Below are 18,569 nucleotides of genomic sequence, written 5' to 3'. Positions count from 1 at the left end.
TATCGTATGTATTAATTTACTGTTGAGTGTTGCTTTTATTACTGCTATGTTGAAAGGTGACTTTGGGTGTCCAGAAAGGCACCTATAAATAACATGAATTATTATTATTATTATTATTAGTAGTAGTAGTAGTAGTAGTAGTATCATTATAACTGCTACCAGTGATTGTTTCCTTGATAAAAAACGAGTTACCCCTGGTTGACTTCTAAAAAATAAATAAAACTGAGCTCTGCTGACCAGATATGTCTTGTCGTGCCAAAAAGCCGACAAAAGACAAGGGGAGACCGAGCTTTTTCAGTGGTAGCTCCTAAATTGTAGAATGAGCTACCCACCCAAGTTAAAATGGCTCCCACCCTGGATACTTTTAAAATCACGTCTTCAAACTCATTTTTACTCCTTGGCTTTTAATACAGCATGAGAGTTTGTGTTGGTCTCAAGCGGCAACCTCCGGTCTAAAAATATGAGTCAATGCTGAAGTGTTAAAAGCTGCAGTTCATCGAGGATCCGCTTGAGGCTGGCTCCGGAAGTACCGGAAGTCACATACACATGAATGGGGAAAAGACGATCTTTGCAGCATTAATAAACATGTTTACAGCCTGGTACAAAAGATGAGTGTAGTCTGAATAGCTAATTTCTCGACGTCCTCTCACTGTGAGGGGGGTGAATTATTTTCTAATTCGGCAATTTCGAAGATATTGAGATTACCAGTCTTCCAATGAGAGGCACAGCTGCTGCAGGAACACTGCAGCTGTTGGCTAGGAGGCTCAAAGCCCGCCTCTTTACGTCACACTGGCTCGACAGAAGCAATATGGCTGCCACAGCCGATTGGTCTCAAAACAGCTCTTCAGAAACAGATGGGTGACGTCACGGATACTACGTCCATATTTTTTACAGTCTATGGTTGGTCTCTGTTTGTCTTTTAATGTACTGCATTTTAAATTTTACTATTATTTATTTCTACTGTTTGTATTTGTTGTGCAGCACTTTGGGAACCTTGTTGTTTTTTAAAATGTGCTATATAAATAAAATGGATTGGATTGGATAAATATAACAATGAGCCAAAGAGCCAGACTTTTGAACGGCTCTTTGAAGGGAACCGGATCTTAAGGAGCCGTTCCTTTCAAAGAGCCGGTCATAAATCCCATCTCCATATGCATTTAGTTCTACAGCCATGACGTCGCTTGTTTGCGTAACACGTCACCAACATGCGTCAGTCAAAATTGTAAACACTCCTCTTGCAGCAGCAGCAGCAGCAGCAGCTTCCTCAGTTGTAGTTTGTAGAGCTAGTTATCATGATGTCCCAGCGTTTAATATATCAAGCTCTAAAGGTTAATAATCGAAGTACATATCACATTTTATTATAAAGTCTTTTTTGGTGCTTTACGAGAAGGGTGTAAATTACTGCATTAAAGCTAATATTAGCTTTCGAGCTAGTTTCGGAAAGCTAGCTAGGTAACACTAAACTCTCTGGGCTGCTTCTTTTCTGAAGAAGTGGACGCCGCCATCACTTCGGCGCGGTTGTATTTTGGAGTTTAAAGCTTTTCCCCTCTGTGTGCTGACATGGTCCTTACTTTGGTGAGCCTTTGTGCCAAGGAGGTGGTGAGTGACCACAGCTCGTCGCCCTGCTGGCTCAGGTGGGTTCCCAGGGAGCTGTACAGAGCCCTGCTGGAGGCCGCCTTCAGCAGCTGCAGACCGCTGGCTGTGGGTGAGCTGGTGCAGAGATGGCCTGAACGCACTCTGCGGGTCGGCAGGAGTAGGAAACAGGGACAAAGTGGGCCGAATCGACTCTGCATCCAGGCTCTGCTACTTGCAGTTGTAAGAGGACTTTCAGACCGAAGGTACGAAGCAGTTACTTATAGCTACTTTCTGCACCTTGAGTAGGGTTGCAAAATTCAAAGTTGGAAGATTTCTAATGGAATTAACAGGAATTTATGGGAATAAACCAGGAATTTAACAAATTGAAGGTTGACTCTTAATAGGGAACTTAAATATAGTTTGGGAAAATATATTTTTGCATAATCCTGACTAAAACAAACATACATGGAATTGGAAACGTGAATGTAAATGCCCACTGTTTCCTGCCAACCTCTTTCATTTTTTTTTAAAGCTGCTGTGAGGAACTTTTGATTTGATTCTAACGCCCCCTTGTGGACAAAGTGATACCGCTTATCTCTTGTCCTATACATGCAAAATGAGTGTCAACAGATAATAACCTCATCCTGTTGTCGTTTAACATTTAGATTTATCACACAATGTGATTATTTGACATGAAAACAGCCATAAAAGGATGTTTCTAAAGCAAGACGTCAATCATCTGGTCTGACACCTACCCCCTCAGAACGGTTTCAGGCATTAAAAATGATAACAGAGAAGGTGTCAGTGTTGTTGTGGATGGTCTTGTTTGCTATTGAGGGTCATAAAGAGGCATCAGTATCACTTTCAGTCTGTTTCCTAGCCAGTTAAAACTACTCATAGTGCCTTTAATTTTCATTTTCATTTTTTATTTATTTATTAATATTTTTTTGTTATATTTATTTATGTTATCTGATGTTGTCGCAGTCCATTTTATTTGTTTTGTCTTTGTTGTTCATTATTCTTGTTAAAAAATAAAAAAAACTCAATAAAATTTCTAATTATATATAAAAAAAATCCTGACTAAAACAACCATCTATGCTATTCCTCAATCACATGCACATAGCACACTGCTTACTGCAGGGCTATTGAGACCACACCCCCTACATGCACTGTGCGTTCCTCCATCACATGCACAGATGATTTCTAGAATCCTGCAGAGGCTAGGCTTGAGAAGCTTGAGGGAAGATGCTTTTTTTTGTTTGCATGTTGAATTAATGGGACTTTTTTGGAGGGAGAGCGGCTCTTTTCATTTAACATGTTGAATGGGAATTTATTGGGATTGCTTTTTTGTTCATTTTTGAATGGGTTGGGTCGGGGGATGTGTAATATTTAACTCAACAATCATGTTTTTCATCTTCAATGACAGAATTGATTATTCAATAAAATATCTATCACTTGATAAAGTTCTACTTACAAATAAATCAGTTTTAATTGTATTATTTTTGATGGATGTCTGCTCATAAGAAAACAAATATTTATGCTTGGATATGATACCTTTCCATTAAATTACCCTCAATTCCCAGTTAACTCCCATTAATTCCCATGGAAAGCTTCCAATTTGGAATATTTCCAAAATTCCACAGCTTAACTTCCCATGGAAATTTACCGTGTCGTGACATTGGGTAACATTTGAGTCATATCCCTCTCTCTTAGGTGTGCCCTACAAATACTGGACCTCTGTGGACTCCAAGGAGATGAAGGAGGGATGGGAGACCCCATGGGAGGGTGGTCTCTGACCGTAGCTCTCTGCACCATGGTGGTTCAGGCCAGAGCAGGAGTACAGCGGGCGCAGAAGAGAGAAGGGGAGCGTGAGCGGAAAAGGTTTTCAGCCCTGGAGAGAGAAAAGGATGTGAAAAGAGAGAGGGGGCTGCGAAAGAGGGAGCCTAATGAAGATGAGGTAGACAGGAAAAACCTGTGGGGAGACAACAGAGAAGAGATGGGATCATGTGGGACTGTGAGTGAAGAGGATGTGACCAAAGGAGTGAGAAGAAGGATGGAGATAAAGAGGAGAGGAGTTGGGGAACCGTCAGGAGGAGGTAGTAAGATGGAGACAGAAGAGAAAGAAGTACATAATGATGTACTGGTGCATGTGAGAGCTGATCTCTTTGTAAACGCCCGCTCTTGGGAGCGTGTTCGTGCAGCCCTCAGCACACTGGGACCCCTGAAACTTCAGTGCAGATACCTACGTGTAGAAGAGATTTCGGTGTCTAGTATCAGGACTTTGCTGGACCTCCTGCCTCGTCAGGGTCTCCTTGGCATTGATGTTCGCTACAGCAGCCTTGGGTTGACTGGTTTGGTCGAGCTGCTGCCTCTGCTCTCCACCTTCGAAACTCTGAAGTCTCTCCGCCTGCACTACTGTAACTTAGACTTTCGCAGAGACCACCCTGGTCAGGAAGAGGCCTTGAGAGACTTGTCTCAGGGTCTGGCAAAGCTCAAAGAACTGCGGCGCCTCAGCCTCACTGCCCTGCGACTGCCAGGACAGCTGCGAGTGTTGCTCAGGTCTGACCTAATTCCCCAGATTTTTTCACTGTGAATATTTTTTATACTTGAACTACTGACACTTCTTTTGTGAATATTTGAATTGATCACTAATTGTTTTTGTACATGTCCTTCTGTTACAGTTCTCTGCCTCAGCCTCTGGAGATACTAGAGCTGCCATATTTGAGCCTGAGCCCATCAGACCATGCCTATCTGTCCTGTAGCCATCATGCTTCCACGCTGCAGCAGCTTGATCTAAGTGAGAACTGTCTAGATGAAAGCACCCTGCCCTCCATCCGTCGCCTCCTCTCCCAGGCCTCCAGCAGCCTTCAGCACCTCTCTCTCAGTGGCTGCGGTCTCACCGACAGCCTGCTGGCACTGCTGCTGCCCTCACTGGGAGGCTGCTTGGCCCTCAAGAGCTTAGCTTTGGCTCTTAACCCGCTCTCCATGGCCGGCCTCATGGACCTGGTGAGAATGGCTGTGAGAATGTCCTCTCTGCGACACTTACTGTACCCAAATCCCCTGGAGGACTACCAGCCGGGCCTCCCTGACCTGCCCTCCAGCGCGCAGCTTTTAGATTGGCCGCTGGATGACGCCACAGAGATCAACATGACCAGCAGCCAGCTCAACAGAGTGCTGAAAGAGAGCGGACGCTCTGGCCTCTTTCTGACCTGCGACCTGCTCAATTATGATAAAGACTTGGTGGACTAGAGCTGATGTGAAGGAGAGGACACGGGTGCATGTCTAGTTGCTCACCGACACATGCAAGAGAAATGTCTTTGACAATCTAATTGTCACCATTTTAATTGTGTTGAATCTGTTATCTGTCGTACGTGGATTTATGAATCATTCATTTATGCTTTCTACTTCAAAAAAAAAAACAACTACAAGAACGCAGCCTCTGATACATGAAGACCTCAATTTAGGCTGTACTGTACCAGAGTGCATCAATGAAATAATAAGACAGATTAGAGGATAATTAAAAATTGAAGTGCCTGCTTATGGCAGAGCTAGAAATACAGTGTAGGATTACATTCAATAACCTCTTCTCCTTGTGGGGAAAAGTAGTCCGCCATGCTTTAATAAAAAGGTGCTCTTTAACTTTAAAACATTAACTGTTCACAGCAGGCTGCTTTTACATTCAACATTTCTTCTTTTCTTTTTTTAAAGTTATATTTTTGGGCCTTTTTACCTTTTTTTTCATAGGGCAGCTGAAGAGAGACAGGACATGTGGGGAGTAGAGAGTGGGGGAAGACATGCAGGAAATGGTCGACCGGCCGGGAATCGAGCCGGCGACCCCTGCGATGAGGACTGAAGCCTTTGTACATGGGGCGCTTAAACCGCTAGGCCACCAGCACCCCTGCATTAAACATTTCTGCTTTATTATATCTGAGACACAAAGATTACAGGCTGTCTACCCTTGTGCCTTTACATCTCTCACTAGAATTTACATGGAGCTTATTAAACACAAGATCTGATCAGCTATTTCATGTGTAAACTTCGCATCAACAACCAAAATTTCAAGTGTTACAGCAGTTATCTTTTCTAATCTGTGATTGCTAAATGCTACCGTTTCTTTCTTTAAGTAGGAAATAAACGCAACAAATATATATCAAGATTTTTTCTTACTAAATTGTAATGTTTATTGTGATTTATTCCATGTCTAATGTACTTTTTTTGGTGCATATCTGTTACAAATGTCTTAAAAAATGTTTGGATTATGTTTTTTCTATACATTCAACATTGTTTGATGTCAAAAGATTCTCACCATCATCAGGAAATGCGTGTACCAAATCACCTTTGTGCCATACAAAATCATTTACATGAAGCCACAGAATAAATCTGTCCTAAAGCAAAGATTTAAGAGTCATTGTGTGAGTTAATTTAATAAGAATCAAGATATATCAGACTTATGTTTGTCAGTAGTTAACAGGAGTGTTGTAGGCTAAGACGCATCATCTGTAGTAGTCTACATATGACTCCTGTTGAATGAAGTAGCGGCGTGATGAAGCCTTCACCCAGTCCTCATCTGAGTAGATGTGAAAGGGACTGAGCGTGACCCGAGGTAACGGCATAGGGATGAAACTGGGGAAATGCATGAGGAAGGGACGATTCCTCAGTGGAGGCAGAATTAGTCCTGTATGGTAAAAATGCACAAGATGTTAAGAACCGATGGATTTCTACAAGCACAGTTGAATATGATAGGAGTAGAACGTTAAGTGTAATCTTGCCTTGTGGCCTCCAGATCCTTGCCCCAGTGTGAGTCTCTCCAAGACGAAGGACTGGTTGAGAACTACATGATTAGAAACAGAACATTAAGAAAACGCAGCACAGAACAAGCATGTGCAAGACTTTTACATAGGGCTGTACGATAAATCGATTTAATCGAGTAATTCGCATTTTTGGTTTCAGGCGATTTAAAAAAAAGAAAATCTAGATTTTCTCAGTAACCTCCTCCGCTGCTTTTATTACTTTTTCCAGGTACAGTGTGTGGACATAGGACTATTAAGCAATCTCTAAACCAGGGGTGTCCAAACTTTTTTCAAAGAGGGCCACATATGATGTTGTCAGAATACCTCAGGGCCAGTGGCTCCTACTGAGACTTTGGAATCCTAAAAGTTATCTATGAAATATTTAATAACAATTATTTTAAATGTTTTCTCAATCAAACAGTAACTAGGAAGTACCATGTAAAGATTAGCAAACGTTATCTTCTCCTGGGGGAAAATGTTTTTCATCAGGGTCGGGCAATGTGGGAAAAAATATTGTCTCATTATTTTCCTGTGGCAGGATCACGATCTGGATTTCATCACACTTCTTTTTCATGTTGTTTTTAAGACTGTTCTGACCAGCAGACAACAATCTAAGAACTAAACAATTATTTTCCTGAGTTCTGAACAATTTTTATGCACCTAATTTGGCCTTTTCTGTACAATTTCATAATTTTGATCTTGTCTTGTGTCCTCTTTTGTGTCTTCTGAACTTTTAGTGTTCATCAAGAACATTTCCACATCATGATAAAAACATTCATTTGAAAAACTGTCAGCTTTAAGAGTTCTTGTGTTTCTTCTTTATTGCTGTCTTGAAGAATTCCCAGAGCTTTGGCTTTAATAATTTAATAATTTTTAATATATTTCTAATTTTCCTTTTCTTTTCTGTTTTATCATATTTGTCATTTTAATTATGTTCTTTTATGCTTGTCTGAATGTCTCCAATGCTTTTAATGTGTTAATGTAAAGCACATTGAGTTGCCCTCGTGTATGAAATGCGCTATACAAATAAAGCTGCCTTGCCTTGCCTTGCCTTGCCTTTAGAGAGGTAGTCCATATGAAGCTTTTTGAGATAATTCTGGATTGACTTTAGTTTTGTTTGTGCGCTTGAAAGAAACTGCAAATGTAAAGATGATTCAGAAGATGATTCATTTATGTGCTATAAATAACACAATTTAAGATGGAAGCTTGGGGGCCATAAATAAATGGACCTTGGGCCGCAATTGGCCCCCGGGCCGTACTTTGGACACCCCCGCTCTAAACAGTCAGATTTTAGACTGTGACGCTTCCTTGCCCACCCCTCCCGTGAAACTGCAGTGGCCTCTAATGAAAATAAGTTCCTGTGATGCCTGATAAGTATGATACTCCATTTGTCAAGTTTTTACCATAAAAAAGGAATATCAGTACAATGAATATTGTTTCCTATTCCTACCAAGTATGTTCTGTCGCTATGTACTGCACACTGTACCTTTAAGAGGAATTTCAGTTTGCCTTTGTCAAATTGTATTGATAAAATTAAATCAAAACTTGTTGTTAGTCATTTGTTGTTTTCTTTTTTCAGGAGAAAAACAGGGATTTTATTCCTAGGCCATATCGCCTAGCCCTACTTTTACGTACCAGTCATCTAAGGGCAAAAGCACAGCGTTTTTGGGACCAGCAGGCACCTCACATCTGGCCTTTCTGTACTCCTCTTTCTGTACAGAGCAGAAATAATTCAGCACATCCACCACGCTGAAGGTTGGAGGCTTCCACTTTGCTGTACTCCTGAGGTACAGAAACCTGTCGTGTTCCTGGCCACATGGAAGGAGAAGCAGACAGCTGTTAATCACTATCAGTGGACAGCCATTCCAGTCAACAGCACTGTAACAAGCTCTCATGTCATCCTATTTAGAGATGTGAAGGTCACAGTGAAGAAGCAGCAGGGAGCTGATTCCCAGACAGAGAGCCTCTCAGTTTTCAAACACCTGTCTGACATTCAGTCACACTCAACATTACTCTAACAGGCTGTGACGGGTCATCTTTGAGATGTTACATTTGTCATCAGATGTAAAACTGGGCATTCAAAATATAAGTAAAACATATCTTTACCACCTTGTATTTGGAGATCCACAACTCCAGCCAACAGTCTGCTCTGTCATGGAGGTTCTTCCAGTTTTTAGATTGATCCTGCAGCTCGGAGTCCCAGGTCTCCAGCTCTGGCAACAACCACTGCTCGGCCTCATTTACACCTAAAGAAGTCAGCATGTCAAGGGCTGTTTCTCTGTGTATGGGATGAAATAAGATACTTTTAGAGTGATTTATATAAAACATGATACGTTTATGATACTAAAGTTGTAAAAGTACTTTTTTGGCCACTTGGGGGCAGGAGAAATTACATGTGTAATGGACATTAAAATTGTGCTGGCTCTGAATGTAAATTAAAGATTGACTGACTCACCTGAGACCTCGTTTTTTAAAAGCCAGGAGAGTGAGAATTTGTTTCACAATGTCACCGTTGACAGATTTAAGATGAACTAAAAGATTCAACAATTCAGCAAGCGCTGTCTTCTCCATGGTTAACTGAAACACACAAGAGAAACTCAATCACACACGCGTCTCTTTTACAAAGTGAACAGCTATGCTCTAAATCCTGAATATACGGTACCATGTTTGGTCTCACAAACTTGGGAATCAGATCAATCAGGCCTTGGTAAAGCTTGTCTGTGTTATGAAAGAGTCCCTGGCTGTGCAGAGCCTGCAGAGCAGCGAGGATCTTTATCCTAGACGGAGCGCTGCAGGTCTTCAGAGAGCCCAGCAGCTGCAGGGAGAAGTCCTCTGGAGACAGGTTGCTTGGTATACACTGCATGCAAACACACATTCCTTAAGATCTTCATGTAGACATACATTAATTACCTGACGTACAGCAGAGATGTATATGTTGGGCTACCTTTTTATCTGGAAAGAGGTCTTTAAACCAGTCTAATCCTGCAAACTGTTTGAGGAAAGCTTGACCCTCAGGAGCAGGTGGAGGAGGTGTTCTGGTCTTTGGACGGCGAAAACATTGAGCAGGAGTTTTGGGCTTGGGCAGATCTGCTGGAGGAATGACCTCTGGAGGCTACAGGGATATGTGCAGATAAAATTAATGAATGAACACAGAAATGAGAGCCGCTGTTTAATAAGTTCTTCAGTCTTCTGTGAAATCAAGACATTACAGTACAATTATATCCTCTTCCTGCTCTTCCTGCTTCCCCATGATGATGAGGTTCTTGGGTGTGACTTGGCGAACAGTGCACTGCTTGACGCTCTTCGGAGTCTTAGGTTTTGGCTTTGGTTCTGGAACATTTCTCTCCTGCTGTTAGAAAAACAGACCTTTGATAAATACACATTTCTGTAATCTGTCAAAATGCTAATAAAAACTAGCTCTTACCTTCTCCACTTTCAGAGGTTTGTTTATTCTAGATTTAGGGCGAGTGTCCTCTGTCGGGGTACAAGGGGTACAGGGCTTGAAGTCATGTGGTTTGGGATAAAATGGAAGTTTATTTGGGTTAAAGGTGTCGTCTAAATCAATCTGGAAAAGAAAATAATTTCTGTATTAGTTAAAAATGATCAAGAATCCGGTGAAATGACAGGCTGAGGAAGATGAGGTAACCTTTATATCCAGTGGCAACTTATAGATTATCTTCATGTATTGATCAAAAGCCTCTTTCCTGGTCTCCTTTGTGCTTGGAGGTTTTGCTTTTCTGCATTTCACAGAGCCTTCTAAGAGTGCAGACAGGTCCTTATTCAAAAGCACCAAGCTCTCACGCTCCTAGGACGATAAAAGGAAAAGACAAGTCATCTCAACATGTGAGCTTTTTTTAAATTTTTTTTAAAGTTAGCTCTAAGTCTCAAATTCTGTCAGACTCACCTTCTGTCTCCACATGTCTTCTGTCGGTAATAAGCTGCTGCTGATCGCTTGCAATTCCTCGTCCTCATCTTTGTCTGCGCTTGGGTTTCTGTTTCAACCAAAACTTCTTATTACTCACTTTAGCAGGTTTTTCAAGAGCTAGACTTCTTTTGATGATTTTTAAAGTGGAGCATGAAAGAATCTTACTTTCTTTTGCTGCACTTTTCTTTATTCTCGATGACAGGGAAGTCTGGGACTCTCTTGACACGATAAGTGTCGAGAAGCTGTGAAAATAAAACCGGATTAAGGGAACATTTCTGATATATTTCGCCGATTAAAAATGATAACATACAGAGTTGATTAGTTACCATTTGTGGCAGGAACTCTGCACAGTCCATCTTGTACAAATCCCCTCTGATGCCGAGAAACAGCTCCCCTCCAAACCCACTGTAAGCCAGACACTGAGGCGCTGCATTCAGCCGCAGTGTACTGGAAGGATTACACAAACATGCATTAATCACATCATACGATTAAAAAAAATCCATGAGCAGGTAATGAGCTCCAACCTGATCAGCTGATTCTCCTCATTCCAGACACAAACAGTCCGGTCAAGACTGCTGGAGACAAACACATCAAGGTGAGGACAAACACACAATCCTGTAAGACACCACAGAGAACACCTGGTCACATAACATACATACCAAATATCCAACATACACTCCTTCATTTGTACTGTTTTATATGACCTGTGATGTGGTCTAAATGCCCCTCTGTGGGTGGGTCATCAGTCCGGCTCTGGTTGAGTAGGTTAAAGTGCATTAGCTTGTGGGTGCCACTGCTGAGGTCTTGGAAGGTAAAGGCCAGCTGGGGCCCGAGAGCTGCCATGCAGGCCTGAGGCTGACCACAGTGCAGGATCATCTGCTGGCTGAGACTCTTCTGGATGAAGGGGTTCACTTTCCACAACACCAATGTCATGTCCTCACCTTAGAGATCAGAGTAAAGTACATAGTAGTTGACAAACTAACCAAAGCAACTTAGGCCAATCTTGTAATACTGTAGTTATAAGCATAAGAAGTCCTCAGAGTCTGTTGGTTTAAACAGAAAAGGTAATGGCAGAGTGCTTTGGATTAATTCGCTAGGCTGTATTGGAATATAAAACTCATCGACAAATCCATTGTCCAGTCAATAATATTCAGGGACACAAGTTCTGTGAAAGCACCTGCAAAGTTAATGTATGTGATTGGCTGTTTGATCTGCATGCTCAAATCATCCACTACCTCTTGAATCTCGCTACCTCCTTATTCTCATATGTTCTCACAAGATTTGGCAGGGACATGCTGCCATACAAAAATTCCTTTGTCACTGGTGTTGACAGTTGAAACCCATTGCTCCCAGAAGCATGTATCCCACCTCAGAAGACAGTGGATGTGTTCAGAGATTGGATGTATGCAATCACTTAAGCAAATTTCACCACCACTCACTACACTGCAAAAACTCCAAATCTTACCAAGTGAAATTGTCTCATTTTTAGTCAAAATGTCTTATCCCACTTGATTTAAGATAAATTTACTTAACAAGTAATATTTGAGCAAGATAGAGGGACTAGTTTTAAGACAATGCATCTTAAATATCTTGTTATGTCAATCAATCTTGAAATGATCTTGTTTCCAGTTGTAATTTAGAAGAAACAAGGTTTATTTTACATTTCATACATTTTTCAAGCTGAGATCTTATTTGTAGAAGACGGATTATCTTGATTTAAGTAAATGCATTTTATTGGAGGATCTATCAGAAAACAGCTCCATTGATAATAGAAAGAAAGAAAGAAAGAAAGAAAGAAAGAAAGAAAGAAAGAAAGAAAGAAAGAAAGAAAGAAAGAAAGAATGTTTTTTTAAGGGTGGGTTACAGTTTTCAGTCACCTTCTAAATCAGATAAAAATATACATCCTCAAACTACATGCACACAATGAAACACCTACTTTTGAGCATAGCTGGCTTATCCTAAAAAACAACATGACTGAATATTAGTATATCCAGCTCACTATGAGAAGACATTATATCTCAAAATGCTCAAATTAAACTTTGTAATCTTATTTCCAGTACAAGATGGTCTTAAACATAGAGAAGTGCCGCTATAATACAACTCATATTAAGGTGAATATATCTCAAATGAAGAAGTTGACATGAAATGTATTGGTGCAAAAATCTTTTTTTGAGTGAAAAAATACAAATTGTTAGCATTCCTGTCTTATTCTGAGACACTAAGCTTTAAAATACTGGTCAAATATTGCCTAAAATAAGTTTTCCCTGGTAATTTAAAGATGAGTTTTCTAAATATTACGTCCTATTTTAAGAAATCTTACCAAGCAAATTTTCACTTGTTCTATTGGCAGATTTTTTTTTGCTCATTTCAAGGTAAAAGTGCCTTGAAATAAGTCCTTAAGTTTCCTTCCAACAGTGTAGTCAATACCTTAAGGCGAGGCCACCTTGTCAATAATGTGACAACATGGCAGCGTGGATTCACATGTCTAGCTCCAATAAGAACAACTGATAACTTCCAAGAGGCCAAACTGAAATTCTCACAATGTCCTTGCCTTAGATAGGTCCAATTCTTATACAGTTACATATGCAGTCTATGAGAAATACCTGTTGAGAGGAGATAGCCGTTCTCATGACACACATGCAATGCGGTGACTCTCTGGCCGTTGTGTGCCGGCGTCCTGTACAAGACCTTCCCATCTTTGAGTCTCAGAACACTCAAACAGCCTCCACTTTGGCCAAGGATGATCAAAAACCTGCCACAAGCACAACAAGATAAAGAGATACAGGTTAATATTTGTATATTTTACCTTATAGAGCATTTACATTAATATATTTCAAAGAGAACAAAATGCTCACAAATTCTTGGCATCATCAAGAGCTCTCTTGTTCCTTTCACTGCAACCTCTCCTGTCCTGCAAACTCTTCCACTCCTCTAAAGCGTCCTGTGTTTCGGTCACATAACAGTAGAGTACCAGGCAGCATGCTGGGCCGGGTGTGGGCAGATTTCGGGCCTCCGACTCAGTCATGTTGTCGTTGTGCTGCCAGGATCCCTGTCCTCTCTCCTTCCACTCTTGCATCAAAGTGACTGGATTGGTAAGCGTGTTAGCTTGGAGCACTGTACCTGACTCAGTCAGAGCCAACAGAATCTCCTTTTGCAGGCAGTAGTTGGCACACAAAACCCTCTGCTTTGCCTTGAAGGAAGTCAACACTACTCCTGTTTCTGCGGCCACAAGCATTACGTCACTGTCCCCACTGATACAGAGGACTCGTATAGGGAAAGGAGCAGGGAAGGAGGTGACTAGGATTTGTCTCAGTGGGGCTCCTATGTCACCTTTGAGTGGACAGAAGAGAGTGTATAAGTTTCTGCTGGACCAGAAATCGATTCCATGATGTGAAAAGGAGAAGAAAGTGTCTCCTTTTCTATTGCCCCCTATGAACATCAAAGGGCTTTTCTGCTCTGTGTGGACACATTCAACCGCATCACCTTCTTCTACATTCCAGCAACAGATTGTTCCATCCCCAGTGGCTGATAACAGCATGCTTAATGCAGGGCAGTAGAACAGAGAGTTCACAACACCTAGACACAAAGGACAATTAGAAATCAAGTCTGATCATAAAGGGACAACAAGATTGAGAGTGTATGCTATCATTTTACCATTAAATCCTTCAAAAGACACACGTTGTTCCCACTTTGGACCCCATATTTTAATGGAGGGCTCCTGGGATGCAGTAATCAAACAGTCCAGTAGAGAGCAGAACACCATGGCAGTTATAGATCTGTAACACACACCTCGTTAAAATCAAGTCCAACCATCTCAAGTTTGGAAAGATAAAGAATGACAAATAACATAACACCAACCTTGAGCAGAGATCCTTCTTGTGCTCTAAAACCTTCCCACCATCGAGGTCCACAACAGTCACAGACTGTCTGCATGCAACGAAAGCCATGTGAGGCCTCTCAAACTTCGGTGGAGCCAAAGCTAATATGGTGAATGTTCTGTGCTGCAGCCCCTCTTCTATCTTCACCTTACACCTCATGAGCATCACCGACCACACGCACACGTTCCCTGCACCTGCCGTCACAAGCTCTGCCGAGTGCTCTGCAGCCTGGCACACGCGTATATCCAGGGCATCGTGAGCAGCCTCCAAGGGGCGTAACATACTGTCCATGAGCGTAAAAACAGGCCCAGGACCCCAGCCCACAACATGGCCTAAGATTTTTGTTTCAGTCAGACCTGTGAAAGTGAGGCGTGCTGAGGAAGTCTGCTCTAGACCATCTGCTGTGTAAAGGCATACTGAGTTGTCAGTATGGAGGCTGATATACGAAGCAGCAGCTTCAGAGAACATCATGAAACGTACAGGGCTGTCACATGAGAAGTGCTGCAAGCGATGGAGACCATGAGTGAACACTCTGTGCTTTCTCTTAATTTTTGTAACCTGGAGGGAGAGAACAGGAAAGAAAAAGGGTGAGAAAGACATCAGAAGGTGCAGAAAGTTGGCAAGCATCATAATAGGAAGCCTCACCTTGCCCGTAGCTTCTTTCACATCCTGTTTGAGTAGTTTCTGCTCTCCATTTGAAGTCCTATATACTCGAAACTGCAGCACTTTGGAGGGACCAGGGAGAACTACTGTTGTTGTTCTTGTATCCTCACTCAGGGTCGCCATCTCCACCAGTTTCTACAAGGGACTGTGCTTCATCCTCTGACATCAGCTGGCTCTCTTGCAGCAATAATCTTTTTTTTTTCTTGTGGGTATTTCACTCTGGACAAACACATTTTATATGGACACTTGGCACTGTTCCAATATACTGATAATTCATATGGTCTGATTTTTTTTTTTTTTACAAATTGAATATACCGGCTCAAAATTATCTCAGTACATGTCAAACAACCTGCTATAACTGCTTTATTTAGAATCACCCTTACACAAACAGTGATGGAATAAAGCTCAGGATATATACCCAACATTCGTACAAAATAGAGGTATACTTTCACACCTTTCCATCCATTAAAATCAATGTATATGCAGGGTTTGTGATTTAAATTTGAACTTGTAGTAGAAAAATTTTGCTTTTACAGAGAGTGCTCCTACAAACACAAGGCGAGCTGTTGTATTGCTACATTCAGGGGCATCACCAGGAATTCTGGGCCCCCTGAAAAGATATCAAAGTGGGCCCCATCACCACAGCTAAACCTACACAATATAACATTGCTGATATAATACTGCTTTATTTGTATTAAACAAACATATATGCTTAAAACTATCCTGGTTAACTGACTCAAATCTAAGCTAGATATCAAATATATACATTTTTTTATTTATTTTTTACAATTTCTCTAAATGTAGCTGCACAATATTGACCTTCAGACTGTCCACGTCTTTAAACAAGATTATTTGAAGCTTAGTGACTTGTTGAATAACAACAAGAGGGGGTATTATTTGGTATAATCTAACCTCCTGAAGTCAAATAAAACTCTAAAAACCTACAGTTTACTTTCAATCAGTTTCAGCCACACTAGATGCACTTGATGAAAATATGACAATTCCCCACTTTAGGCATGAGACGCGCATCTCGCAGAGCCGATCAATCTAGTCGACAGGAAGAGACTCCCCTTTTTTACAGAAAGGAATTTTGAATGTTTGTTTATTTATTCAGACAATTTTAGCTATCTTATTGCAATTATAACAAACAAAAGAAAAGCTGGAAGAAAACACATTTTATATCAGGCACATTAAGGGCCCCCCTCCCCACTTGGGCCCTAGGTAGTCAGTCCCACTTTCCCCCCCTACTACGACGCCCCTGGCTACATTTACATTATTATCAGTGGTGGACAGTAACAAAGTAAATGTACTTGAGTAAGCCTATACTTAACCTCCACCTCCCAGCTTTAAGAAATGATGGAAGCAATCAGCATAACTCACCTTTTCGCCACTTCTTCAGCTGAAGACTAGCTTTGAAGTCTCTTTTTACATCTTCTATCAAGTTGAAGATTTATTACGCAACGTACCAGCCTTAATGGTGCGTAAAATAAGTAAAACGTATCGTTTACCCTCCACCATTAAAACGATGTAAAGCCCAGATGCAGCGGAATGTCTCTGGTATGTAAAATGATGAAGTAATATGTCCAAAAATCACAAAGAAAGCTCGAGACTTTAAGAGTTTGTTCTCCGAGGTCAAGAGCGCATTCTTAGTTACTGGGCAACGGGTCGCTCGGCTTCATCAGTAGCTAAAAAAACTTTCACTTCCAGCAGCAAAATAATATATAACTACTGTTTCTGATAAAGATTCAAGAAGAGTTAGTCTTCTTTTATGAATAAAATGAATAAAGCATGTCACTGTGGTTCAATAAGGAGCCAAAAAACTCAACTAACTCTGAGATAATATATGAAAAAAGTATCAAAATAATCTACTTATTCCGTTCAATGTTACTGAATAGGAAATGTACTATTGTTATTAACTCTTTGATTTGATTTCTTTATTTCGAACATGTAAAAGTCAAATAGAAAAAAAATACAAGTAAAAAAGAAGAATTAGTTGTACAAAAAAAAAACCTAAATCAATCAGTTCCATTAGCAAGCAATGAAACATTTTACTTTGCATGTGCGAAAAGGAGTAGGAAGAAGTTAAAACTTATCTAATCCTACCCCTTTATTCAATATGTTCTGACATTATACGAGTTCATTCCCACAAAACAAATCTTCATAATCTTCATACTTACACCTACAATCTAAAGTAAACACCTCATGATTATCAACACTTGTCTTCCTCCTTGTACCTCATGAAAATCATTTCTTTATACTTCGTCCTGAACTGGATTATTTTCTGACATTGCTGTAGCTCCATGTTGAGACTGTTCCACAGTTTTACTCCACAGATTGAAATACAAAAGCTTTTCCTTGTGGTCCGAACACTCACCATCTTTAATCTTAACTTCCCTCTTAAGTTCTAACCCCTCCTCTCTTTCAAAGAACAATCTTTGAATATTTCCTGGCAGAAGATTTTTCCTAGCCTTAAACACAATTTGTGCAGTTTTAAAATCCACAAGGTCAAATAATTTCAATATTTTGGATTTGAGGAACAATGAATTCGTGTGTTCACAGAAATGAACATTGTGAACTATTCAGATGGATCTTTTCTGTAGTACTGACAGTGGTTGCAGTGAGCTTTTAGAAGTGTTTCCCCAAACCTCAGTACAGTAACTGAGATATGGTGAAATAAGTGAACAGTAGAGAATAAGTAGTGATTTATGATCCAGAATGTTCTTGGCTTTGGCGAGAACTGAAATGCTTCTAGACAGCTTGGATTGAACGTGTTTAATGTGAGGTTTCTAGCATTTTTTTTCATTTTCTTTAATCCCATATTCTTTCAATTTACAGCTATTCATCTGTATTTACACGAAAAAAAGGGCCTTTTGTCACAAGTTAATTCTGAACCTAGCTGCAGACAACCTTGAGTTGGCTCTGAAATAACTGTGCTTTATTAGGTGATGCTGCTATGGGAGTATAAGGGCTAGCTGGTGGATGGGTACGTGAGTTGGGTAGATGAAGCTGGTTGGGGAGGCAGGCAAACAAACTGGAAAGCAAAAGACAGAACTAAACGTGAGGCATGCAGACAAACCTTCAGTGTAAGGTTCTTGTTGAGGGTAGGGATTGCTTGATGGCAGTCAGGTGTGTTGATTGTAGATTCAAGACTTGTGCAGAGAATGAGAGACAGAAAGCAAGGGGGGAGGGGAGACCAAACCAAAATAAGCACTCACTGAAAGATCTGTCAAAACTAAATCAAAACCATGCAAGCCGTTCCTGTGTTGTGTTTCTAAAATATAAACCTCAGTCCTTGTCAGACAAAGAACATTTAAATTGGCGTAGTGAGATGCTTTTAAAAATTGCACAACTAATAAAGAACAATCCAAGTCGAAAACAGTGATATATATATATATATAAAAAAATAAAATTGCAATAGCATCAAGCGGCAAAATCACAGATACTCTCAGTTTATTGTACAAAACTAAACTTGTTAATATCAGAAATGTTTTACAGTTATCAAATAGTATAAATATTTACATCAAAAAAATGTACATACAATGTTTTTTATGTTTCCATGGAGGATATTCAATTAATTTTGTGGAATCTTTGGTGTCTATCTTACATTTTCATGAGGCTATGATAATGCTAAATGTTCTAGCTATGTCTCATCAATCAAGACAGCTACTCAAGTATAAATATGTCTTATACGATACAATATGGCTGTTACAAAAGTAGATTCATGAGTTGATCTTTATG

The 18,569-nt window shown here is 40.5% G+C and overlaps 2 protein-coding genes across 5 annotated transcripts; one reads left to right on the top strand and one right to left on the bottom strand.

Moving 5' to 3' along the window:
- Positions 1–1,193: 1,193 nt before the first annotated feature.
- On the top strand, positions 1,194–5,972 carry si:ch73-174h16.4 (leucine-rich repeat-containing protein 14). The gene is made up of 3 exons (XM_034706539.1): positions 1,194–1,838; positions 3,289–4,134; positions 4,257–5,972. Exons 1-3 carry the CDS (start codon positions 1,561–1,563, stop codon positions 4,822–4,824), a joined length of 1,692 nt encoding a protein of 563 aa, XP_034562430.1. The 5' UTR covers positions 1,194–1,560; the 3' UTR covers positions 4,825–5,972.
- Positions 5,973–5,980: 8 nt separating this feature from the next.
- Positions 5,981–16,489, bottom strand: wdr97 (WD repeat domain 97). 4 transcript variants are annotated; one of them, XM_034706536.1, is made up of 22 exons: positions 16,212–16,488; positions 14,814–15,050; positions 14,149–14,726; positions 13,945–14,066; positions 13,774–13,866; positions 13,146–13,620; positions 12,894–13,042; positions 10,995–11,231; positions 10,815–10,905; positions 10,617–10,737; positions 10,456–10,532; positions 10,270–10,357; positions 10,012–10,170; positions 9,790–9,930; positions 9,580–9,714; positions 9,310–9,477; positions 9,028–9,222; positions 8,821–8,942; positions 8,475–8,643; positions 8,001–8,173; positions 6,345–6,406; positions 5,981–6,250 (listed from the first exon to the last, which is right to left on the bottom strand). In XM_034706536.1, exons 2-22 carry the CDS (start codon positions 14,952–14,954, stop codon positions 6,069–6,071), a joined length of 3,678 nt encoding a protein of 1,225 aa, XP_034562427.1. In that variant the 5' UTR covers positions 14,955–15,050; positions 16,212–16,488; the 3' UTR covers positions 5,981–6,068. The 4 variants fall into 4 exon arrangements, with proteins under 4 accessions (XP_034562427.1, XP_034562426.1, XP_034562425.1 ...); XM_034706535.1 differs by having other exon boundaries at positions 9,580–9,711; positions 13,146–13,866; positions 16,212–16,489; XM_034706534.1 differs by having other exon boundaries at positions 13,146–13,866.
- Positions 16,490–18,569: the final 2,080 nt, after the last annotated feature.

Source organism: Notolabrus celidotus, chromosome 17 (assembly GCF_009762535.1).
Source record: "Notolabrus celidotus isolate fNotCel1 chromosome 17, fNotCel1.pri, whole genome shotgun sequence".
NCBI classification, from domain to species: domain Eukaryota; kingdom Metazoa; phylum Chordata; class Actinopteri; order Labriformes; family Labridae; genus Notolabrus; species Notolabrus celidotus.
The sequence above is the reverse complement of the archived record's forward strand: the minus strand, read 5'-3'. Positions and strand labels throughout refer to the sequence as shown.